Source organism: Taudactylus pleione, unplaced genomic scaffold (assembly GCF_031769625.1).
Source record: "Taudactylus pleione unplaced genomic scaffold, aTauple2 ptg000639l, whole genome shotgun sequence".
Lineage (NCBI taxonomy): Eukaryota > Metazoa > Chordata > Amphibia > Anura > Myobatrachidae > Taudactylus > Taudactylus pleione.
The window spans coordinates 518,967-544,741 of NW_028285041.1; the positions used below are offsets into that span (position 1 = coordinate 518,967).

The 25,775-nt window shown below is 43.6% G+C and overlaps 1 protein-coding gene across 1 annotated transcript in view; it reads left to right on the forward strand.

Moving 5' to 3' along the window:
* Positions 1 to 25,775, forward strand: part of WDR70 (WD repeat domain 70) — a 369,233-nt gene that overhangs the window by 324,452 nt on the left and 19,006 nt on the right. Inside the window, exons 15-16 of the mRNA XM_088454999.1 lie at positions 556 to 635; positions 9,807 to 9,923. Coding sequence (XP_088311125.1) covers positions 556 to 635; positions 9,807 to 9,923 — 197 coding nt within the window. The remainder of the gene's footprint in view (positions 1 to 555; positions 636 to 9,806; positions 9,924 to 25,775) is intronic.

Below are 25,775 nucleotides of genomic sequence, written 5' to 3' on the forward strand. Positions count from 1 at the left end.
AACCTGTATATACTTTTAATGTTTACACTTTTGTAACAGATTCCATTCAATTTATCCAGAAGTTAAATCATTTAATCCTCTTTGTGATTGATAAAACAGCTTAATGCTTTGATGCAGAGGAATATATGTTATAATTTAATTAGACTGTCTGTTCTGCTAAACCCGCATTGCTATCTTGCTATATCATGTTTGCTGTTTTATTGAGTAGTAAAAACCCTACTTATCCTACTGTAATTACAATGCCTCACTGACATGAAGCTGTAGACTGTCGTTTTTGCAGAACACCTTCCCATCGATTCGAAGACAGTCGTCAGTAGCAGAGTATTAGGTCAGACTACTTGTGCTCACAAATGACTCTACATTCAACCAGAAACGTGTAGTGTATCAATCTGCTGTGCCATGTGCGATAGGGTCAGACCGACAGGTGCATGCGTATGTAATATTCCTGCTCAAATGTTCCATATACTTTTTAAACAAATATTTCCAATGTCACCTAAATGAACATGTCCCCCTTCAATATGATGACGGGAATAAACCTCTTCTTCTCTCATTTAGGGGAGCAAAGTTATGTGTGGTGAAGACAAAAAGGAAAGCGCGGCAAGCAGAGACCCTTACTCAGGATTACATTATTACTCGTAAGCAAACGCTATAGATCTTATAGGTAGTAATACTTTGTTTACTAATATCAGACCAAAGGCCCATACAAGCTCCGCCCACGTCTGCAACATCACTTTCAGTTGTTTGACGATGGGATGGAGGGATTTCTCTCTACCAACGGTCGATTTTAATTGATTTAAATCCGATGAAAATCGACATCGATGTTGTATTTCTGGGACTAAATCACACATTTACTGAAACCTAGAAAAAAATAAAAATAAATTGTCTTATAGTAAATGTGTGATTTTAGCCCCAGAAACACACCGTTGTTGATTAATTTTCATCAATTTTAAATAGAATAAAATCGACCTTTAGTAAATAGACCCCTTCGTTACGTTTTAGTAACATTTATAGCATGTAAAGAAAAATCATGCAGCATGAATATTATTATTCATTAATCGGTTCTGGTTTATAGTAGGCATGTACCTAAATTATAATTTAATCGTGCATGTGTAGAACAGACGTTGAGCGTGTGCAGTTCCTAATTAACCAGCTTATTATACGGAGGTGCATACAGTTATGTGCTGACTTTTATTGGTCTGTAAATATCTTATATAATGTGTTTATGTATAATTGTAAGCCAAAGCGGATATCATGTATGCATGTAATAATATACTGCATCATTCTCTCTCAGATTATTTATACTTTCAAAATTGAACTGATCTAGGCCTTGTTTACTTTAGGAAGGTTAAGAACAAGCGCGCCGTCTGCTGTTTGTACACGCCCCAGAGAAAGGACTGTTGTTGCATCCAGTTTTACAGCCCTTTCAAGTAACTTAACGTCACCTAACAGTAGATCACAAAGCAGAAACCTCTGCCTGCCTTTATATCCTATTGTAGATTTAGCTGTCTGACCATTTTCTGTATTGAATAAAGTTTTCTTTACTGGAATCTCATTTAAATAGAACCATGTGGAGTTTCTAAGTGGAAAAGAGCATTAAGCTAAATATAATCCAGAAGCGCACGGTCCCCAAACCTGGTTTGGAAGCCTGAGAAACTTGAAGTAGTTGGAGATATCAGCACTAAATCCATTAAAGTAAAATTTAATCATCTGAAAATTTGGGGAACTTCCTGATGAAGAATGTAGCCGCTCTAATCGTCAGGGCTGTGTTAAAATATATTGTGTTGCCAGCTAATATGGAAAGGATTACTACACTCCGTCTCCTGCATTTTTCTAACAGCGGGGTTTCCACATTACCCCCATTGCTCTAGTAAGAACAAGGTTAAAAGTTTGCAACCTGAGCTCCTCCACTCGTTTGCCTGCCATTGTTTTTCTTCTGCAATTGTATATGGCAGGTAGACCGGCGGTGAGCCACGTTTTGGCAGGACAAATGAAAATTGGCAGTGGATGCGCAAGTTTTAACACATGCTGACTTGTGAATCAGTATGAAATAGATTGGAGGAGACCTCCCTGTACTGTCTAAGCACTGCATAGTCGCTGTAACTTATCCCGCATTGGGCTTTTACTGCAGAAACTTTTTGTGTTTGGTTAATAATATCTCTGCGCTGGCATCTCAACTTAGATGGCCCATTTATACTATTTTACTGGGACAACTGGGAACAAATTATTCAGTAAATCAGCAAATTATTAGTGAATTTGGAGGTTTGTACAAATAATTCAGGGGATTTGGAAGTTTGTACAAATTATTCAGTGTATTTGGGGGTTGCTAAAATTATTCAGTAAATTTTGGGGTTTGTACAAATTATTCGGTGGATTTGGGGGTTTGTGTAAATTAATCAGTGGATTTGGGGAGTTGTACAAATTATTTAGGGGATGTGAGGGTTTGTACAAATTATTCAGTGGATTTGGGGGTTGCTAAAATGATTCAGTAAATGTTGGGGTTTGTACAAATTATTCAGTGGCTTTGGGGGTTTGTGCAAATTATTCAGTGGATTTGGGGAGTTGTACAAATTATTTAGGGGATGTGAGGGTTTGTACAAATTATTCAGTGGATTTGGGGGTTGCTAAAATGATTCAGTAAATGTTGGGGTTTGTACAAATTATTCAGTGGCTTTGGGGGTTTGTGCAAATTATTCAGTGGATTTGGGGAGTTGTACAAATTATTCAGGGGATGTGAGGGTTTGTACAAATTATTCAGTGGATTTGGGGGTTTGCACTTACTATTTAGTGGATTTGGGGGTTTGCACAAATTATTCAGGGGATTTGGGGGTTTGTACAAATTATTAAGTGAATTTGGGGGTTTGTACAAATTATTCAGTGGATTTGGGGGTTTGCACAATTTATTCAGTAAATGTGGAGAGATTGTACAAATTATTCTGTGAATTTTGGGGTTTGTACCAAATACAATTTGGAATCATAAGAATTATTATTATCATTTATTTATATGGCGCCACAAGTGTTCCGCAGCGCCTTACAAAGTACATAAATAAGTTGTAGACAAGCGACTTACAGAACAATACAATACAGGACCAGGACATGGATAATATATATTGCTACATTAGCGACCATAACACCCAGATAAGCAACAGAGCATAAGCAACCAAGTGTTGGTGCCCTAGTGGTGAGTAAGAAGTAGATGAAACTAAAGTAGGGAGAAGCACAAGAGGGTAGAGGGCCCTGCTCGTAAGAGCTTACATTCTAAATGGGAGGGGAAGACAAACAGGTTTGACACAGATGGGGTAGAAGGGGAGGAAGGAGCATGTAGCAAGGAGTAAGAATGATAGCTGGAAGGCTTTGATGAAGTAGTGGGTCTTGAGAGCCCGTTTGAAGGATTGCAAAGAGGTGGAGAGTCTGATGGGGAGTGGGAGAGAGTTCCAGAGGTGGGGAGCAGTGCGGGCAAAATCTCGGAGGCGGGAGTGGGAGGAAGTAATCAGCTGGCATGAAAGGCGGCGTTGATTAGTTGAACGAAGAGAGCGGAGAGGAGAGTGAAGGGAGATGAGATCAGAGATGTAAATGGGAGAAGATTGGGTGAGGGCTTTGTAAGCGAGCTTGAGAACCTTAAATTGGGTTCTAAAAGGGAAGGGGAGCCAGTGGAGGGCTTGTAGGAGAGGGGAGGCGCAGATGTAGAGCGTTTGGAGAGAAAGATAAGCCGTGCAGCAGCATTAAGGATAGACTGGAGAGGAGAGAGATGGGATTTGGGGAGGCCAGATAGGAGGAGGTTACAGTAGTCCAATCTGGATATGACAAGTGACTGTATGAGGGTTTTAGTAGCATCCTGGGTGAGATAGGGTCTGATCTGATCTGAAATATTTTTGAGATGGAAACAACAGGACTGTGAAAGGTTCTGGATATGTGGTTTGAAGGAGAGGGATGAGTCCAGGATAACAACGCACCTTGGGACTAGATGAGATAGTTACTCCATCAATGGATAAAGAAATAGTGGGAAGTGAGGTTATGTGGCAGGGTGGGAAGACGATCAGCTGTGTCTTAGACATACAGTCAGGTCCATAAATATTGGGACATTGATAGAATTTTCAGATTTTGGCCTCTATTCACCACCACAATGGTTTTGAAATGAAACAAACAAGATGTGCTTTAACTGCAGACTTTCAGATTTAATTTGAGGGTAATTACATCCAAATCGGGTGAACGGTGTAGGAATTACAATGGTTTCAATATGTGCCTCCCACTTTTTAAGGGACCAAAAGTAATGGGACTATCAACTCAAAAGCTATTTCATGGACAGGTGTGAGCTATTTCCTCGTTATTTAATTATCAATTAAGCAGGTAAAAGGTCTGGAGTTGATTCTAGGTGTGACATTTGCATTTGGAATCAGTTGCTATCAACTCTCAATATGAGATCCAAAGAGCTGTCACTATCAGTGAAGCAAGCCATCATTAGGCTGAAAAATCAAAACAAACCCATCAGAGAGATAGCAAAAGCATTAGGTGTGGCCAAATCAACTGTTTGGAACATTCTTAAAAAGAAAGAACGCACCGGAGAGCTCAGCAACACCAAAAGACCCGGAAGACCACGGAAAACAACTGTGGTGGATGACAAAAGAATTATTTCCCTGGTGAAGAAAAACCCCTTCACAACAGTTGGCCAAATCAAGAACACTCTCCAGGAGGTAGATGTATATGTGTCAAAGTGAAAAATCAAGAGAAGACTTCACAAGAGTGAATATAGAGGGTTCACCACAAGATGCAAACCATTGGTGAGCCACAAAAACAGGAAGACCAGATTAGAGTTTGCCAAACAACATCTAAAAAAGCCATTACAGTTCTGGAACAACATCCTATGGACAGATGAGACAAAGATCAACTTGTACCAGAGTGATGGGAAGGCAAGAGAAGGAAAGGAACTGCTTATGATCCAAAACATACCACCTCATCAGTGAAGCATGGCGTGGGCATGTATGGCTGCCAATGGAACTGGTTCCCTTGTATTTATTGATGATATGACTGCTGACAAAAGCAGCAGAATGAATTCTGAAGTGTTTCGGGCAATATTATATGCTCATATTCAGTCAAATGCTTCAGTACTCATTGGACGGCGCTTCACAGTGCAGATGGACAATGACCCGAAGCATACTGCAAAAGCAAACAAACAGTTTTTTAAGGCTAAAAAGTGGAATGTTATGCAATGGCCAAGTCAATCCCCTGACCTGAATCCGATTGAGCATGCATTTCACTTGATGAAGACAAAACTGAAGGGAAAATGCCCCAAGAACAAGCAGGAACTGAAGACATTTGCCGTAGAGGCCTGGCAGAGCATCACCAGGGATGAAACCCAGCGTCTGGTGATGTCTATGTGTTCCAGACTTCAGAATGTAATTGCCTGCAAAGGATTTGCAACAAAGTATTAAAAAGTGAAAGTTAGATTTAGTATTGTTTAGTTTGTCCCATTACTTTTGGCCCCTTAAAAAGTGGGAGGCACATATAGAAACTGTTGTAATTCCTACACCGTTCACCTGATTTGGATGTAATTACCCTCAAATTAAATCTGAAAGTCTGCAGTTAAATCGCATCTTGTTTGTTTCATTTCAAAGCCATTGTGGTGGTGAATAGAGGCCAAAATATGAAAATTCTGTCAATGTCCCAATATTTATGGACCTGACTGTATTAAGTTTAAGAAATCGCTGGGACATCCAGGAAGAGATAGCAGAGAGACAGTTGGAGATACGAGTCAGAAGAGAGGGGTAGAGATCAGGGGAGGAAAGGTAGATTTTAGTATCATCAGCTTAGAGATGATAATGGAGGTCAAAAGAGCTGATGAGTTCACCTAGAGAGGAAGTATAGAGGGAGAATAGGAGAGGTCTAAGACCAGAGCCTTGGGGAACATCTACTGTAAGAAGCTGTGGCGGGGGGAGAGGAGTCATGAGAGGAAACTGAGAAAGATCAGTCAGAGAGGTAGGGCGACAGCCAGAAGAGGGCAGTGTCATGTAGATCAAGAGAGTGAAGGATATGCAGCAGGAGAGGGTGATCCACAGTGTCAAAAGCAGAGAGATCAAGGAGAATGAGCAGAGAGTAGTGGCCTTTGGATTTGGCAGCAAGGAGGTCATTGCTGACTTTCGTGAGGGCAGTTTCAGTGGAGTGGAGGGAACAGAAGCCGGACTGAAAAGGGTCAAGGAGGGAGTGGGAGGAAAGAAAAGCGGTAAGGCGGTTGTAGACAATCCGCTGAAGGCGTTTGTAGGCAAATGGGAGGAGAGAGATGGGTCGGTAGTTAGAAAGAAGGTTAGGATCAAGGGTAAGAATGGGGGAGACAAGGGCATGCTTGAATGCAGAAGAAACAGTGCCGGATGAGAGGGAGAGGTTAATGAGGTCGGCAAGATGGGAGCAGGCAGAAAGAGAGAGGTAGCGGAGGAGGCGGGAGGGGATAGGATCAAGGTGGGAGGTCGAAGGGGGGGAGGACCGGATGAGGGCCAGGACTTCCTCTCCAGATACAGGGGAGAAGGATGTTAGAGTTGGTAAAGTTGATGGGGCGGGGTAATCTGGGAAAGGAGGAGGTGGAGAGCTGGGGGACTGGTTGGATATGATGTCCTGATGTATGGAATCAATTTTAGATTTAAAGTAGGTAGCAAAGTCAAGGGCAGACAGCAAGGAGGGGAGACGAGGAGGGGTGGGCGAAGGAGGAAGTTGAAAGTGGTGAAGAGACGCTGGGGATTAGAGGACTGAGAGGAGATGAGGATCTTGAAATATGACTGTTTAGAGAGGGAGAGAGCAGCACTATAAGATGAGAGCATAAATTTGAAATGGAGAAAATCTGCCTTAGAGCGTGATCTTCTCCACTGTCGCTCGGCGGTTCGTGAACACTTTTGCAGGTATCTGGTGCATTTCAAATGCCAGGGTTGAGGAGTAGATCTGCGAGTGTGAGTAGTGATCGCTGGAGCAACAGAGTCCAGAGCAGAAGTAAGGGAGGCGTTGTATAGGGAAGTGGTTTGTTCAGGGCAGAGGAGAGAGGATAGGGGAGGGAAGTGAGTCAAGCAGGGAAGAAAAGGAAACTGTGTCGATAGCGTCAATGTGACGCTTAGTGATGGTGGCTTTGGGAGGTAGAGGAGGGGAAGGAGGGAGTGACAGGTTAAAAGAGAGAAGGTGATGGTCAGAAAGTGGGAATGGGGAATTGGAGTAATCAGAAATATCACAACGGTGAGTGAAGTCCAGATTAAGCAAATGGCTTGAATGTGTTTATTAGTTAAGTAATACACAATAGTTAGTCAAAATTGATTATGGGGACCCATCTTTAATGGGACGGCAGCCAATGTTTTGCGTCCCGGGATTTCCAAGCCAAGCCCCCCCCCCGTGCGCGCCGCCACCGCAGAGAAGCTCCAATTGTCGGGCGCCCGCTGAAATTTTACCAGCATGCACCCAACTCCCCGCAGCTGCAGCCGGAGCTCACTCCTGAGCTCCGGCGTTGGGCTTCCCCACAGGCACTATGGGAATGACGTCTCTCCCATAGTAATGAGGAGTGGCGGCAGCCGGAGCTCACTCCTGAGCTCTAGCGTCCGGCTCCCTCCACAGGCACTATGGGAGAGACGTCATGACGTCTCTCCCATAGTTCCGAAGAGCGGCAGACGGCAGCGGACGCAGGATCCTGGCCTAAGGTAAGTATTCTGTTTTTTTGTGTGTGTGTGCGCGGCACACTTAGAGGGGGCTTAGTACAGGGGGCACTATTAGACTGGGCTTAGTACTGGGGGAACTATTGCAGGGGGCTTACTACTGGGGGCACTAATACTGGGGGTACTATTAGAGGGGCTTACTACTGGGCGCACTTTTACAAGGGGCACTATTACAGGGGGCTTACTAGTGGGGGCACTATTACGAGGGTCTTACTACTGGGGGCACTATTACAGGGGGCTTACTACTAGGTTGAGGGGCACTGAAATGGCATGTGTGGTGGTCTATGCAAGCTATCATAATTTTGGAAATGGACGATGGTCTGGCTCCTAAACTTTTAAGATGGCTCCTAGATTTGACAAAAATTTGTCGAGCCCTGCTCTAAGTATTTAGAATTAATCTGGGTACAGCATTCGTATAAACGTGTGAGGGTAATCTTGCCTTGGGCTAGATCTAACACAGTAGACCTCTCCTTAGGCCTCACCAACAGTGTTTTGTGAAACTCCTGACAGAGCACAGATATAATGATTATAACTGTAGATGGATATATATATCTATAGTTGGTGGAACCACATGTTCTCCAATGAGGAGACCCATAAAATATGCATGGCAAGCATTTTTGTTCCTCTCTGACCGATGTAACTGACAGGCGGAGCACTGAGCCATTCGTAGTTGGCCATTAGTAGTTCTATGAGGCAGAGGTCCAATGGGTGCTCACAATGTATAGGATATTGGTGCTTAGTGGTAAGTAGTGAAGTAGCACATATCCTTCCCACAGTCTGGTCGGCAACCACTGCCTGTTCCCTACCACAATCCTGTAGACAGCCAGTGCCTGTTAATGGGTTGTTATCCAGGCTCAAATGAGACAGCAGCTGGCGCCCTGCAGTGGGCGACTGCCATCCGGAACCGTGAGGAGGAGTAATGTAACTTCTCTGTCTACCACCCAAGCGCATAGGGAATTCTCATTCAAGTGACCTATGGAACTTCTATCATGGTGTTTGGGCATGTCACAGGATATATTTTCATATATGCTGCATCTACTGTAATTGCTGTGGTACATTATGTTCAATGACTAATACTACTCACTGCTTTAATTTAGCAAAAAAGCTACTTGAGAATATTACTAGATATTATGTGGCCCTTACTGTTAATATCAATAAATGTCAGCTCTTTGGCCCATATTCATTTCACAGGAAGGGACAGCTGCGATGTTCTGCCCTGCTCATCCCAGAGTATAACAGTACAGCAACATTGTACATCTCTGTTGGGTGCGATAAAAAAATCTGCGATGTTGGTGGCCCTGAGTAGCCAGAGAAACGGTCAGAACGCGGGCACTTTGCGCCCCTCAACGCTAATTTAATTTTTCCCTTTTGGGTCGATGCTTACTCATTACCCAGCATTATACATGCAATTGCTGTGATAGATTACCACCTGACGACAGACTGTTTCATCTTGTTTGGGTATCATCAGTGTAGTTACATTTTTTTGCTCAGCAGCTAAAGCATCAGACAGTGAAACAATGAGATGGGTTAGTTTTAGTGTCAATATGAAACAAAATGACTTTAATGTAAGTGTAGTCACTTCATGGAGCATAATATACGTAATGGCGTTTTAAGTTCCGTCCGGTATTCAGAATATGACTTTGGCAAGAGCCGAGACAAAATCCCAGCAAAATGGCCGCCCCCTGAACTTCAGTTTTTCTACTAAATTTATTACGGCCTCTTATTACATAGGTTTTGTGTTCATTTAAAAATGTATTTGAAACCTTCAGCCCTGGAGCTGCCTAAGCTATTCCTTTCCTCCTTGGTTCAGTGACACTGTGATATTGAGCAGTTTTATTGACCTGCTAACCGGTATTATGCCGGGACAATCCTTCCTGACTAACAATGTTTCCACAATTAACAGAAAATATGTTGACTTTTTGTTTCTGGTGGAAATCCAGATTGCTTTTGCTAGAATGCTCTTGTTACAGTAGGTAAATGTTAGTTGTGTTACAATGTGTGTGATCCACCATGTTCCTAATGAAAGGGTCATGGAATAAATTTTCCAAGACATTTCCAGCATTCTGTATACAAAAATGTGGAAATGTATTTTTGCAGTTGTAACTGACGTATTTTCTATGTCTCCGATAGCACACGCCCTCCCCATGTTCAGAGAGCCTCGGCAGAGAAGCACGAGGAAGCAGCTGGAAAAGGATCGGCTGGACCCGCAAAAATCTCACAAGCCAGAGCCACCAGTCGCTGGACCGGGTAAGTATATTTATTCGGCCAATGTTTTAAATGGACACGTCATCTGAAAGGAAGCAAGGCATGAGCTGACATATTATATCGGCACCTTATGTTTTTTTATATGACTGTTTGTGCCATAGACCAACAACAAGGTACATTTAACCAGAGGCATAAGTACAGCCATGGCCAAAAGTTTTGAGAATGACACAAGTATTGGTTTTCACAAGTTTGCTGCTTCAGTGTTTTTAGATCTTTTTGTCAGATGTTACTATGGTAAACTGAAGTAAAATGACAAGAATTTCATAAGTGTCAAAGGCTTTTATTGACAATTACATTAAGTTTATGCAAAGAGTCAATATCTGCAGTGTTGACCGTTCTTTTTTCAATACCTCTGCAATTCGCCCTGGCATGCTGTCAATCAACTTCTGGGCCCCATACTGACTGAAGGCCGCCCATTCTTGCCTAATCAATGCTTGGAGTTTGTCAGAATTTGTGGGTTTTTGTTTGTCGACCCACCTCTTGAGGATTGATCACAAGTTCTCAATGGGATTAAGGTCTGGGGAGTTTCCTGGCCATGGACCCAAAATTTTGATGTTTTGTTCCCCGAGCCACTTAGTTATCACTTTTGCCTTATGGCAATGTGCTCCATCATGCTGGAAAAGGCATTGTTTGTCACCAAACTGTTCTTGGATGGTTGGGAGAAGTTGCTCTTGGAGGAGGTTTTGGTACCATTCTTTATTCATGGCTGTGTTCTTAGGCAAAATTGTGAGTGAGCCCACTCTCTTGGCTGAGAAGCAACCCCACACATGAATGGTCTCAGGATGCTTTACTGTTGGCATGGCACAAAGGTATAAAAACACTGAAGCAGAAAACTTTGTGAAAACCAATACTTGTGTCATTCTCAAAACTTTTGGCCATGGCTGTAGAAATGTTAGCTTCGGGGTCAAGAAAGAAAATAGATGGCCCACAGGCGTCGACTGTAACCAGCTCAAACTAAAACATTAATTTCCCTGCGTCCTCTTCAGCGTTGCTGTTGCTAGGTAACAAGAGAAGTGCGAGTGGCCTGCTAATGAGGGGCTGCACTGACACTTCCCCGTCGGCACCTGTATTTGGCTTGCAGGGTGCTGGTAACGACAGCCTCGAGACCCACAATTTTCAGAGTGTGAGTAAGCCATGTACTGGTAGAAGCATGTTCAGAATGCTCCATCAAGCTGCCAGCTTTACATACATTGACTTTAAATGACTCCATTAACTCATTGTCATAAGATATCTGCCCTCACCAACAGTTACATATCAACCATCCTGTCCCACGATTACCCGATTATCACGAGTCATTGGAGGATCATGGGAGATTTCCTCTGCTGGGCGCAGTTTAGCCGGGTGCCTTCACTGCCCGATTCATTACCACCTTCAAAAGTTGGGAGTTACGCAGTTACTTTAAATAATGCCTAAGACTGGTGTGGTAGAATTTGTCACAATGTCAACATATTGATTGTTGGCATTTTGTTATGTTGACATTATGAACATATAACATTTAAACATAGAAATGGGGGGATACAGATTAGCTGATTTTTCCCAGTAATGGCATACATAGCATTTATGTTACTGCATGGTACAGATATGTACACTTTTTAAACCATTTTTTATGTATGTAATTATCTTAAAACTGCATTTGCCATAATCACAATCGATTCTATTGATCGGATTATGCCGGCATTAAGATTTTCCAGGTAAAGGGGTTTCCTGTAATTTGGAGCACCATCATTTAATAATACGACTGTTTCCCTGCAATACCCCTGCTCAATATCTTGTATAGCAATGCTCCTCACAGTGACAATCAGGAGAGGCATACTGTATCGGTATGTATGACACTTACAGCCAGCACCAGCAATAATTTACTTTATTCATTCGATTTATTTGAACTTTTCCAAATAATATTACAATAAAATCTTGGATGACTGCTTATTTAGCGAACAATGGACACATCAGTGATTAGCATATATGTAACTCACTGTAGGGAAGTGGTGGGCACCAGGTTGTACAGGAGCTTCAATACATTTTTACTCTTTGGTAACTCTCCAGTGGTGGGACCATCGGTTCTTGAAATATATTTTTCTGGCTACTGCTGTAGGATTCATCACTGGTGTCTACAAAACAGCAGAGGGGAGATGGATCGAGAAGTGGACCATTGGAAAAGTTGCCCATAGCATCCAATCCGCTTTGAAGTAGCATTTATCAAGTACATTCTATAAAACGATAGGTAGTAGCTTGCTATGGGCAACTTCTCTTTACACTGATACATCTCCCCCTATATCGGAATCTGCTTAATACAGTTTTGTGTTTAAAGCAGATTTTATCGACCTCCAAGGACTTTCTATGAAGTGTGAATGCGCCAGAGCATGTCACTATAGCCCTGCATAAACATGTAATGTTCTGTATAATTGGGATTTTCTGGGCCTGATTCAGAGCCGGACACTCTTTGAGAGCGCTCGCTCCGAATCAGGGTATCCCTTTTTTTTTTTTTTAAAGACGGCCTCCTGGCCGCTCGCATAGCTGTGGGTGACCACTCACTCTAATAGAGCAGGAAGTCCACCTACTGACATCACGAGTGATGTCAGTAGGGCCGCCCACAAATGGCAGGCGTTCCTGCAGGAACGCCTCCGTTTGCCCAGCCATCCCCCCTGCCCGCCCCCAAAACGGGGCAAGCTGTCAATCACCATCGACAGCTGCCCCGCTTTGGTGCGAGACCCGTAGCGACAGAGCGCCCGTCGCTGGCCGGGTCTCGCACATGCGCACACCGGGGCCAGCTCCGGCTTGCGCATGCGCAGTGGGGGACCATCGACCCGCTTGCGAGCGCAGCGCTCGCGAGCGGGTCTGAATCAGGCCCTGTGTTCACAAATGCTGACAAGGCATTTTTAACTGTAAGAATGCTGCTGAGCCCGTCGCCTGCCTGCCTCCCTGTAAGGTGGCCATAGTTTTGATGATCAGCCTATAGACAGCTGTTTCGAACATGCACATGGAAGACCAAAGTAACCATACAAACTGGTTGGCAGATGACCGAGCACTTATGCCGATAATATCATCAGCCAACCAATCTTTTCCAGGTTGCAGGATAAAAATCCAATTGAAAGAAATGGTTCCAATAATGTATCAACAATTATTACTATGTTGTAATGTTCATTGAAAGCCATACCTATTGATAAAACATCCAAAATACTTCCCAAATTTGCTTACAAAAACTTATGAAGAGTAGCAGTGAAGGAGTTTGCAAATAACGCCAACTTTTGTTTTTGATAATGTCGGCCCTTTAATAAATGAGGTAGAGAATGAATAGTGGGATTCAGGTGGGCATTCACTTGGGTTGTTTGTGAGGGGATAATGTTACAGCTGATATGGAGTAATACTATGGAGCAAGGACTATACTAGAAGACACCTAGGGTCCAGGGAACCCAAACTTTAAGAAAAGATAAAAATTATGAGTTCCTCAGGAAGCTGGTTATGTATTCCGCTTTATTTGTATGCCCAATGCAGGTTCATACCATTGTAGGGGAGGAGGACCGGACTTTTTTCCACAAAGTTTTCTGGCATGTGACCCTGCTAATTAGTCTGATCAGTTTATATGAATGTTTAGGCTCTTTCTGGATCAGCAGGGGATGCAAGATGAATTTTGGGTTTAATAGAACTGCGTAGCTGCTGTGATGGTGGTGATCAGGCTTATGATGTACGTCCATAGCGGCTGAAGTTCGGGCCATCTCCACCAGATGTGCTGAAAAGACCCTGTGGCCCACGATTTCCCCCACGCATGATGGACGGAAAAATGCAATGGAGTCTGTTGGGCCTAATACCATCGAAAAATAAATGTATAGATGTGTTCTTTAATGTGAACATTTATGGAAGATTTATAGACTTCCTATATATACAGATGTGTCACTTACATCTAGCCTCCCTGCGTGTCAAACAGCACTTCTAGTTGCTCCACTCTGTAGCGCCGAGCATCTTTTCGTGCAAATTTCTCCCTTAAAGTTTGTCCTATTCGCAAAGTGCTGTTCAGGGTATCCTGTTGTTGCTTTGTAAAGCATTAAAATAAGACTTTTGGAAGAACGATTGTGGAAAGCGGTTTAATGGAAGGGAGATTTTTAACCAATAGGTAGAAACTTCTTATTTGCAGATACTGATGGTACTGTGCCATAGTAATACCAGGTCAGAGACCTGAGGGTACGCTCCTTAACTTTAGGGAATTAGGAATAATGGCCCTCATTCAGAGCCACTCGCAAGCGGCAGTACGCTCGTTCCGAGCGATGTTCGCACATCTGCGCATGCGTACGGTTTTTAGTACGCATGCGCGAACCAGTCAGTGCGGCCGAAAATCGTTGGTACGCAATATAGCGAGGGCCTGCTATTTTGAGTGACAGAATGAGGCGTATGTGGGTGGTAACAGGGGAAGGTGCTTGAAAACGGGGAGTGAAGATCCGAACGCAGGCGTGCTTAAAGGTCAAAACGGGCGTTTTAAGGGAGTGCATATTTAATACAGCAGCGTCATTGACCACGTCACTTAGTTTTTTTTAACTCAGAACTGCTCGCAAAATAGCGGTTGAAAACACCAACCACAAGAATAGCGAGCAGTTCATACGCTGTACGATGTACTCGATTAATCTAATAAATAGCGGACATGACGTATGGTGCGTGCGGCCAGGGGGCGTTTTTATTAAATAAACGAGCGTATGTTTTGCTCGCTTGTTCAGACTTAGAGGTGGGAACAGACTGCAATTTGCGAACGGATCATTTGAATAGCCACCCCTTGTTTATGAACGAACGACCACAAATAGCGAACGGCTCTGAATCAGGCCCAATATACTGTACCTGCTCTAGACCACCTTAGAGCGATTTCATGTGAAAAGCCCAGAAGTAATGTCAGATTGCACCATATGGGGATTAATGGAGAAGGAGGTGAGCATACAGATGTGTCCTTGCTCATCTAACCTCAATATACACAAGTATCACATATACTGTAACATTAATCAGCACAGTCTCCTGGTGTGTCCGCATTGCGACTTAGACATGACTTCGCAAGAAAAAAAGATGAAACAAAAGACGCCCAACGCTATCAGAATCACATGGGACCAGGTACACCGAGAGGGGCTATTTGGCGCGACTACAGACTAAGGGTCTGATTCAGACCCACTCGCGAGCGGCTGTCCGCTCGCAAGTGGGTCGATGTTCTGCACTGAGCATGCGCACGACGGAGGGAGCTCCGTCGTGCGCATGCGCCAGACGCGACGAGCGAAGGACTTTCCTTCGCTCGTTGTGTCTGATCAAAGGGGGCGTGCTGTCGATGTTGATTGACAGCACGCCTCCTTTGGTGGGCGTGCCGGGGGCGTGCCTCCCTGACGGGGGCGTTCCTAAGGGAACGCCTACCATCAGAAGCCGGCCCACTGACATCACTAGTGATTTCAGTGGGAATGATTTTGGCTCTGATAGAGCCAAAATCACTCCGGGCCTTGCGGTTGAAAACCTCAACCGCAGGCTCTGGCTCGCAGTTTCGATGGTCGCGATGGTCAAGACCATCGCGGCCATCAAACTGCACGCTCGTATTGGCTGTGGGTGGTGACCCACAGCTATACGAGCGTCCAGGAGGACGCTCCATAGTTATGGAGGCCGGCCCTCATTCAGAGCGTGCGCTCTGCTCAGAGCGTACGGCTCTGAATGAGGGCCTAAGAGCGGAGAGTCTCAGCATGATAAAAGCTTGGACACAAGGCTTTTTCCTGGACCAAACAAATCACAGCACGTTTTTAGTAGGAAATCAAGGACTTTCCCAGTTAGGAGACTTTGGGCCTGATTCAGACCCGGACGCTAAGCCGCGAACGCATGCGATGGCCGATATTCGCCTGTCTGCGTATGCATCAATATGCGCATGCGCGAGACACTCGCTGTGCTCGGGAATTTTGCGCTCGTAGTACACAGACTGGGCGCTACTTTGAGTGACAGTGCCGTTTGTGGGTGGTAACGGGAAGGTGCTTGTGAACGGGTGAGTTGTGCAGGCATGTCTGGGCGTCAAAACGGCGTTTTGTGGGTGTGCATAATTAGCATGGAAGCGTCATTGTACACGTCACTTGGTTGTATTTCAGCCTGGAGTGATTGCAGTGCTTGCGGTAGGGTAGTGTCGACCTCAAGGGCTGCGAGCAGCTCCGATGGTTCTCGATGGTTCTGCTTATTCATACACTTCCTGGAGATGACGTGTGTTAAGAAACGTGGGCGTCTTTACACCGGCGTGCGTTCGCTCTGCCGTCGCTCTCTAAAACATAGAGGGCGTCCTGAAGCCTTGCCATGCGATCGCGGAATTTGCATACCCTGCCCATGATGGCAGCGAAAGTGCGCTGCTTTGCGTCCGGGTCTGAATCGCCCCCTTTGATCTTGCAGACCTCCCAGGAAATGAAGCTCTAGTCTAGATGTTTTCCTTTCTTAGGGATGAATGGTTCTCAAATTTCTGATTTAGCCAGTTTATGTTGAAATTTGATAGGGCCGAGAACTACAGGTACTACACCTCATTAATTACTTTTGTTAAGAGAAATCAGTGGGATTGTTATGAAAAGGAGGATACCATGAGTCCTCCAGAAGCCATATACATTTGAGATATCCTTGTTCAAACTACTTGATCTTGATAACTCGTTGCTCATTTGTTAGTGCAACAATGAGGGGGGGGGGGAGGGGGTCCCCCTGTATCTGATGCCAGTTTTGATGGTGAAGAACTTCTGAAAGCCGTAAGAGACAAAACTTCATCATAAAGGGCCACCCTGTGCGGTCAAAGGCATTTTCAGCATCTAGAGAGTGAAGTATAGACTGATCCTGCACCCAATAATATGATCAATGAAGTCTATGACACATCTGGTGTTGTCTGCAGCCTAGGTTGATAAGGGACTGCAAAATAGTATCAAGTCTGTTGGAAAGGATTTTGGGGAAAACCTTCAGATCAACGTGTAATAGATGGGAGATGGGTCAATAACGTCTAGTAGAGATGAGGGTCTTCGCTGTCTTTAGTGAAGAATCAGAATTTCAGCACTAACAGCTGTCGCACCATATGCTGTTATTTTTGGCACAAGTATCCAGCATTTTTCTTTTTAAAGTACTGGGCACACAATACATCTGGCCCTGGAGCGGAAGCCACTTTCATGGAGTGAAAATTGTCAACTGTCTGTTGCCCGGAGATCTCAGCATTGAGCAATGCGGCAGCCTCACAGGAGAGTGTGAGAAGGCTGCACCAGTGCAGGTAGTCATTCATTGTGATTGTTTCCCAACGCCAAGCGAACGGCTGATGCTTGAGGATCCTTCAATGTTGTACAACTTGGAAAAAAAGTTTTTAAGTTATTTTGCAACCCGCTCTTGGTTATAAATAGCCTGATCAGTCTGGCTTTTAACATGGGTTTGTTTTTGTCTAAGTGTTTAGTGAGAAGAGAATCCGCCTTGTCGCTGTTTTCATCCTAAGACCAGACCACATTGGAGTACATGAAGCAGGAAGTTCTTGAGGAGGTCTGGGCAGTCGGGTGGCATTAGCTATCAGTATTAGAAGCTGGGCGGCATTTTGAAGTAGCTGAGTGACATTTTCAAGCAGCCAGGTGGCATTGTGAAATAGCCGGGTGGCATTATGATGTAGCCAGGTGGGGGAAGAGTGAACACTTTCATATATGTGGTAGAGTACATAAAATTTGTGCAGATCTAACATGCAGTAGCGCAGATGAGGTGTTATTTGTTCTCTCAACTGCAGCCAAACTTCAGTTTAGGAGGGAATGTATCAACCCTTTTAAAGAGTGGACAGCCAGAGAAAGTGACCATAGCAACCAATCAACTCCTAGCTAGCATTTATCAAGTACAATATATAAAATAATAGATAGAAGCTTATTGGTTGCTATGGGCAACTTCTCCACTGTTTAGAAGACTTTATAAATTGCCCTGCCAGTCCCTAAATAATGTGAATAGTGTGTAACCAAGTATATAGCGGAACAATGTACATGAGGTCTGTGAAAGGACTAAGTAATAGCGTGGCACCGTTGATCTAATCTGTATTAGCACTTGAAGCACTGAAAAGTGCTTAACATTATAAGGTATGAAGAGCATGTCTGCACTCTGACTGCACAGAAGTAGTTCTGCCGATCTACCCCCGCCTCCCCAATGCAATGTCACACTGAGTGGATGAGGAGTGGGATGGATAGTGAATAGAGGGATTTAATTAAGGAGTGGGATGAGCGGTGAGAGTGGAAGTAATCTAATGAGGAGTGAGAACTGGTACCTGCTGCTGCGATCCCCAGCTGTCAGTCGAGGACATTGGAACAGAGTGACAGCTGGGTGGTTTTGGAAAAATGCTAGCCACATGGAAATGTATTGAGACGCCCACCGGCAGGCTCGCAGATCCAAGCAAGTGCGTACAAACACGCAGCGGCAGTCGCAGATCCTTCGATAATCGACCACCTGAGTAATCCTATGGTCTTGCAGAATGGCCGTGAGAACTGAGACGCTGGCGCCATATTTGCCTCTGAATTGTCAATGGTTTCTCTCTCCTCTTTCTTTCTGGCTACAGAGATGCGGATAAATCTCCCTCTAATTGCCGCATTTTGGTGGTCATTTTTAATGTACTGTTGACTGTAAAAATGTAAATACTTTATTGATTGGTGCACTTTAAATGTGTAAAGGCTTCACCCAGATGGAAAAATACTTATCATTGTTAATAATAGAACTGTAATGTATGTCTACAGTATATGTAGAAACAGCCGTTACCTATTTCATCTTAACCTTTTTCCTGGCAGGCCTGGGTTTAAACTATTTCAGATGGATTACACCTTTTACTGCCGCATTGTGTGCTGTTTATCTTAAACTTACTTTTAGGCATTTTTTACATTGCTCTACTGGTCTCGCTGGCTTCTTTCTCCCTGAGTAGTACAATTAAGCACATTTTTGCACTTTTTTTTTTTTTTTTTTTATAACTTGCCTTTTTCCCTGTCTGAATGTCATGCAGTTGAAAAATGAATTTCTAGCAGCCCTGTCAGATGGCAAATACAACATAAAGCCCCATCTTTGACTTACAAATGCATGTGTACAATTTATTGAACATCTTTCTCTCACATTTACATGTTAACACTATGTACTTTGGCCATTTGCTTACATCAATATATCTTCTTGTTCAGCAATCTATACAGGCACTGCCTGTTGTAAAACCACACCATTAATGGTTCTTGCATTTCAGAGTGTCAGAGTCTATGGGGGAGATCAAGCAGTGAAGAAGTTGCCCATAGCAACAATCAGCTTCTATCTATCATTTTATAGAATGCACTTGATAAATGTTATCTCGAAGCTGATTGGTTGCTATGGCTACTTTTCCACTCTTCCCCCTTGCTTTCTTAGCAGAGAAGAAGTTGCCCATAGCAACAATCGGCTTCTATCTATCATTTTATAGAGTGTACTTGATAAATGCTATCTGGAAGCCTATTGGTTGCTATGGCTACTTTTCCACTCTTTCCCCTTGCTTTCTTAGCAGAGAAGAAGTTGCCCATAGCAACAATCGGCTACTATCTATCATTTTATAGAGTGTACTTGATAAATGCTATCTGGAAGCCTATTGGTTGCTGTGGCTACTTTTACACTCTTCCCCTTGCTTTCTTTTTGTAGTCCTGACTTCATCACATAAAACCATACTCGGGATTATTAACTCTATCGCCATAGATCTGGCAAGGTTGTAGATGAAATTGATCAGGGACTTCAATCAGCCAGTATATGAGGTCATTATCCAAACTGGAGATGTAGGGGAGCGCAGAGTAGGCAGATGAGACTGTTTTCTGGTTGCATAGGTTGGAAACTAAACAATTACATCAGTGTAATTTGACCACCTTCATGCTTGGCCATGTTGCTTTCACGACCACCCGTTCATAATAATGCCCTGATTGGAACCCTCGCTGTTGTAAGAAACGGCAAGACTTAAAGAAAAATACCTTCTGTAGTTACAGACCTTTCTTTGATGTAGAGGTTCCCAAACTCCACCATTACAGTCCACATTTTCAGGATATCCATGCTTGAGCACAGGTGACTTAATTAGTACCTCAGTCGATTTTTTTTTACTATCTGGACTCAATCATGAATAGCCTTAAAATGTTGACTGTAATGGTGGAGTTTGGGAACCTCTGCTCTAATGCATACAATTTCATATCTAGTATCCAGATAGATGAGACATATTTTGCAACAGTAAGGTTGAAAGACATTTCATTCTTAAGTTCAAGGTGTGAGGCTAGTGTCAGGATTCAGCCTGGGATCGGCCGTTAGTCACCGCAGCGCCAGGTGCGGCGGCGGGTGACACGCTGAGTATTATCCACGAGGCCAAGTTGACTTCCACGCAATCCTCCATATCGTAGTTCCCACGGCAGCGTTAATGGGTGCAGCCATTTTGTCTGTTTCATCTTCACCAATGGTAGCCTGGTCACCTCTCAGCTGACTCTCCTCCTTCACCAGTCTCTGTAATATTCTCCAGTGATATTCAGCATCGGTCACTACCGATATTCTCCAGTGATATTTAACTTCAGTTACTACTATTATTCTCCAAGAATATTCAACATTGGTCACTACCGATACTCTCCAGTGATATTCTACATCAGTCCCTACTGATATTCTTCAGTTTTATTGCACATCGGTGATTACCAATATTCTCCATTGATAATCTCCAGCCACTCAGATGTCTTTCTTATCTCCCTGTCAGTTGCTAATTCCTGGGTCCCTGATCAGGGTGCCGCAACCTGCTTATTGGGCGCAACTAAACCCATAACCAAATTGGAGGGGTCACTCGTGAAAACCACCAATGAGTTAGACTCTACGCCTCTGGTCAGGTCTCGTCAACACCCGGAATTAGCCAATGAGGAAGTCGTATGTACTTCTTCCTTGTCTACTGCTGCCTCCCCACATAGTCACCCCAACTCCCAGTCCTCTAACTGGAAACCTCAAGGGCCAGGTCGTGACAGTTTGTTCAGGCCAAATGGATGCCAAGGGTCTGCAAGGTGCCGGGGCAATATAGAACCTTGCTTCTCGTATAGAGAATCAAGAAGCAGCTCAGCAACGAGTGGCACACTATCTTCAGGAACTTTCTACTCAATTACTATTCAGTCCACTCTAGCTTCAGTGGTTCCAACTTCTTCCATAACTGTACCAGTGAATTCTACTCCTATGTTCTCTCCTCCCAAGTCTCATCTTCAATTGCCTACCCCAATCGATTTTATGGGAATCCTTAGAATCTGGTTTCATTAACAAGTGTGAGAGTCAATTTGAATATCTGCCTCATAATTTTCCCACACCAAGATCAAAAATAGCCTATGTTATTTCTTTTCTCTCCGGATCTGCTCTGGAATGTGTCTCTCCTTTTGTGGGACGCCTTGGTCTCCAATTATGAGGATTTCATTCGTTATTTTAAAAGAAATTGTGATGAACCAGACATGTCTATTTCTGCCTCTTCTGGTATTCTACGGATTCTCCAGGGCTCAAGCACAGTGGGTCAGTACGTGGTCCAGTTTCAAACCATCGCTTCCGAGCTGGAATGGAATGACGGAGCTCTTAGGGCTGCTTTCTTACATGGCTTGTCTGAAAAATTGACAGATGACTCGGCTTTGTGAGACCTACCTGATTCACTCTCAGGGCTAAATTTACTAAAGTGAGAGTTTTTAGAAGTGAGTTTTAGAAGAGATGTTGCCCATAGCAACCAATCAGATTCTACCTAACATTTAACTAGCACCTTCTAGAAGATAATAGCTAGAATCTGATTGGTTGCTATGGGCAACATCTCTTCTAAAACTCATTTCTAAAAACTCTCACTTTAGTAAATTTACCCCTCAGAATTAGTTTTTCTATGTACTAAAATTGATCATCATAGATAAAGACTGTGAAGTAAGTGGCGCAAGGATCGTCCTATTTCTACCAATACAGTATGAATCCTTCCTTTCCACCTAAGGATGAACCTATGCAGATAAACCATTCTCGTTTGACAACAGCAGAGTGGACTCGCCCGTATCTGTGATAAGCTTTGCATTTACTGTGCCACTCCGGGACATTTCATTGGCGCTTGTCCTCAGCTCTCGGAAAGCGGAAAACCCTGACCGGTTCTAGGAGCGTCCGGTTGGGGGTTCTATCTAACTCCTCTCACTTAGCTGATTCTTTGTTGCCTGTCAAAGTCCGTGCTGAGTCCCTCATTAAGAGAATGAATGCTTTAATTGACTCTAAAGCAGCGGGTAACTTTATCTCAGAAACTTTGGTGCGTGAACTTAAAATTCCGGTTAAACCACTTCCACGGACATTGGCCCTCTCTGCTGTCAATGGCAGTACTATCCTGAGAGGTACCATAACGTCAGTTTCACTACCCTTTTTGCTCAGTATTGGTGCTTTGCATCAGGAAGAAATTGAGCTTCTAGTGCTACCCAAGTGTACTCATGTTCTAGTTATTGAATTACCTTTGCTCCAGACACATAGTCCTACTATTGATTGGTCTACCATGCATATTCTGGCATGGAGACCCAATTGCCACCAGAAATGTCTTCTTTGAATAGTTCCTTTAATGACTCATCAAGCTACTCCTGAGATCTCTGTTTCTCACCCAGCTCCAGTTCATGTGGGTAAAAGTGCTAAACAAGGCCCTCAACTGCCTGAGTCCTACCAAGAATTTTGAGATGTTTTTTGTGAACAAGCCACTGATAAACTACCCCGTGGGATTGTGCCATCGAATCGGTGCTTGGAAAGGTTCCACCACATGGTCGTGTCTATCCATACTCAGTCCCAGAAACTGCGGCCATGTCTGATTATATCAGAGAAAACTTAGCCAAGGGGTTCATTCGGCCATCTACGTCTCACGCCGGAGCAGGTTTTTTCTTTGTTTAAAAAAAGGATTGGAGCCTTCGGCCTTGTATCGACTACCGTGGATTAAACGAGATCACTGTGAAGAATCGATATCCTCTTCCTCTCATTTCTGAACTCTTCGATAAGGTGCGCGGTGCCACCATCTTTACCATACTAGATCTTCGAGGGGCCTACAACCTGATTCGGATAAAGGAAGGCGACGAATGGAAGACTGCATTCAATTTTCGCGACGGCCACTTTGAGTATTTAGTCATTGCTTTTGGCCTTAGCAACGCCCCACCAGTCTTCTAGGGTTATGTGAATTAGATTTTCTGGGATATTCTTTATCATACTGTAGTGGTCTATCTGAACGATATTTTGATTTTTACAAAAGACATCCAGTCTCACCATCTTCACGTAAAAGAGGTTCTCTCCCATCTTCGAGCCCATCGCCTTTTTTAAAAAATTTCTAAGTGTATTTTTGAAAAGCCTTCTGTCCCATATCTTGGTGATATCATTTCAGGGGAATCCTTACAGATGGATCCAGAAAAGCTGAATGCCAACAAGGATTGGCCGCAACCTAATTCTTTGAAAACTGTTCAACTGTTCCTCGGTTTTTCAAACTACTACCAAAGGTTTACCCACAACTTCTCCACCATAGTGGCCCCCATTACAGCACTCACAAAGAAAGGGGCTAATTCTTCTTGTAAACATTTCACAGTTGAAGTAGATGCCTCCTCAGTTGGCATGGGAGCCGTGTTATCACAAATAGCCGAGAATGAACAGAATAATCCTTGTGGGTATTTCTCCCACAAGTTTTCTCCAGCAGAAAGAAACTACGCTATTGTTGACTAGGAATTATTGGCCATGAAACTTGTACTCGAGGAATGGAGACATCTTTTGGAAGGAGCCAAGTTCCCGGTAACTATTTTTACAGATTACAAGAATCTGCTATATTTGAAGATGACTCAACGTCTTAATCAGAGGCAGGCCCGCTGGGCTCTCTTCTTCTCCAGATTTCATTTCAAGGTCCTGTTTTGTCCGGAAGTACAGAATTGTAAAACTGACATGCTCTCTATACCCTTTTTGCCTCTGGAAGAAGAGGAAAATCAACATAAAAAACATTCTATTCTCAGTCCTCTAGTGTTTGCACGTACGCAAGTTAGTTCTGCTCCTCCTCCTGGCAAAGTCTTTGTGTCTCCAAATCTCGTAAAAAATTACTTACTTGGGCCCATGCCTCCTCTGTTTGGAGGTCATTTTGGCATTCATAAAACCTTTAAACTCCTTCAACGTTCCTACTGGTGGCCGTCCATGAAAGAGGATGCCAGTAATTTTATTGTCTCCTGTGCAATGTGCGCTCAGCACGAAGCTGTTAGAAGAAAAGCAGTAGGTCCCCTACGACCCTTATCGATTCCGTCGAGTACCTTGACTTAGGGCCTTATTCATACCCGCTCGCAACCGCCATGCGCTCGCAAGTAGGTCGATGGTGGGGCATTGCGCACACGCGGCATGCGCAAGCCCCGGAGCAAGAGAGAAATTCCCTTGCTCCGGGGCTCGCTACAAACGGGCTTGCCCCGTTTTGTAGGCAGGGTGGGGGGTGGCTGCCACCAATGAGTTAGACTCTGCGCCTCTGGTCAGGTCTCGGCAACACCCGGAATTAGCCGATGAGGAAGTCGTTTGTACTTCCGCCTTGTCTACTGCTGCTTCCCCACCTAGTCACCCTGACTCTCAGTCCTCCAACTGGAAATCTCAAGGGCCAGGTCGTGACAGCTAAGTTTTCTGTCATGTTGTCCTACATGCTGTTTGAGTCACAATATAAAAAAAACACAACTTCACAGTTGTAGGCATGTTCTGTGAATGAAATGATGCACACCTTCAAACAATCCATTTTAATTCCAGGTTGTGAGGCAACAAAACATGAAAAATGCAAAGCGGGGTGAATACTTTTGCAAGGCACTGTAGATATCTGCCAGTGACACTACGCGTCATATACAATTGCATTTGACATGGTATGTAACTGGTGCTTGCGCTAACATCAAGGGTGAGGCAATCAGTCTGTGGACAATTCAATGACCTGCTCTTATTTTAAAGTGAGTAAATATAGTGGGTAGGGTTACAATGGCAATACCGTGCCACCACAGCACCTAAGAGCAAGAAGGTATGGGTCAGTGGGAGCAATAGCTTCCATCCCTGTTCATGTGCTTTTATTAGCGGTATACCAACAAAGGGTTACAGGTGTAACAGTTACACTTCCAGATATCCACAAATAGTTACATCATCAGCAAATGTTGATACAGTAGAAGAAATAAAATTAGAGCTTGGAAAGAAGTTTCCGGTGATTTAAAAACTTTTGATTACAGTTACAGAAACCAAACTTAGAAGCCCGTTGGCCAGTCGGAAATTATTCTGTGGATTCACTAATTAAACATGCAATCAGTAATCAGACATTTGCTGCTCATGCATTTTGTCATGTGGCAGAAAAGAAAAGTTTTAGAAGATGACAAAATTCTGGAGAAAGTAAATCGCCTAATTGTGCAAGAGCTGAAAAACTAATAAAACCAGATATTAACTTTATTCCTTTTTTTTATTTATTAATACCTATTTTTATAGCACTTACAAATTATTCAATGCTTTTGAGATTATGTTTAATCTTCCAAGCACTTCCTGAAAACTAAAACCCATCTACGCAGTTCACACAAAACTTACATATGTTCTCTTTTTGCACGCAAATCACTTTGTTACCCCAGGCCAAGATTGCTGTGTCTGTGACTTGATCATACAGCCCACCAGTTGATTTTTACCCGTGCAATCTGGCTGGAACAGCATACAATTTCAAGCAATTAACCACATGTATTACACTCCTGTTTATTTTATGGATTGTAAATTTGCAAGCAGAACCCTCTTACCTCTCTGTCTGTCAGTCATGTTTTGTTACTGTATTTACTAATTATAAAGTGCAATGCAATATGCTGGAGCTATATGAAATTCAAGTTAATAAATAAATTAGAGACGTGCGTTCGGTTC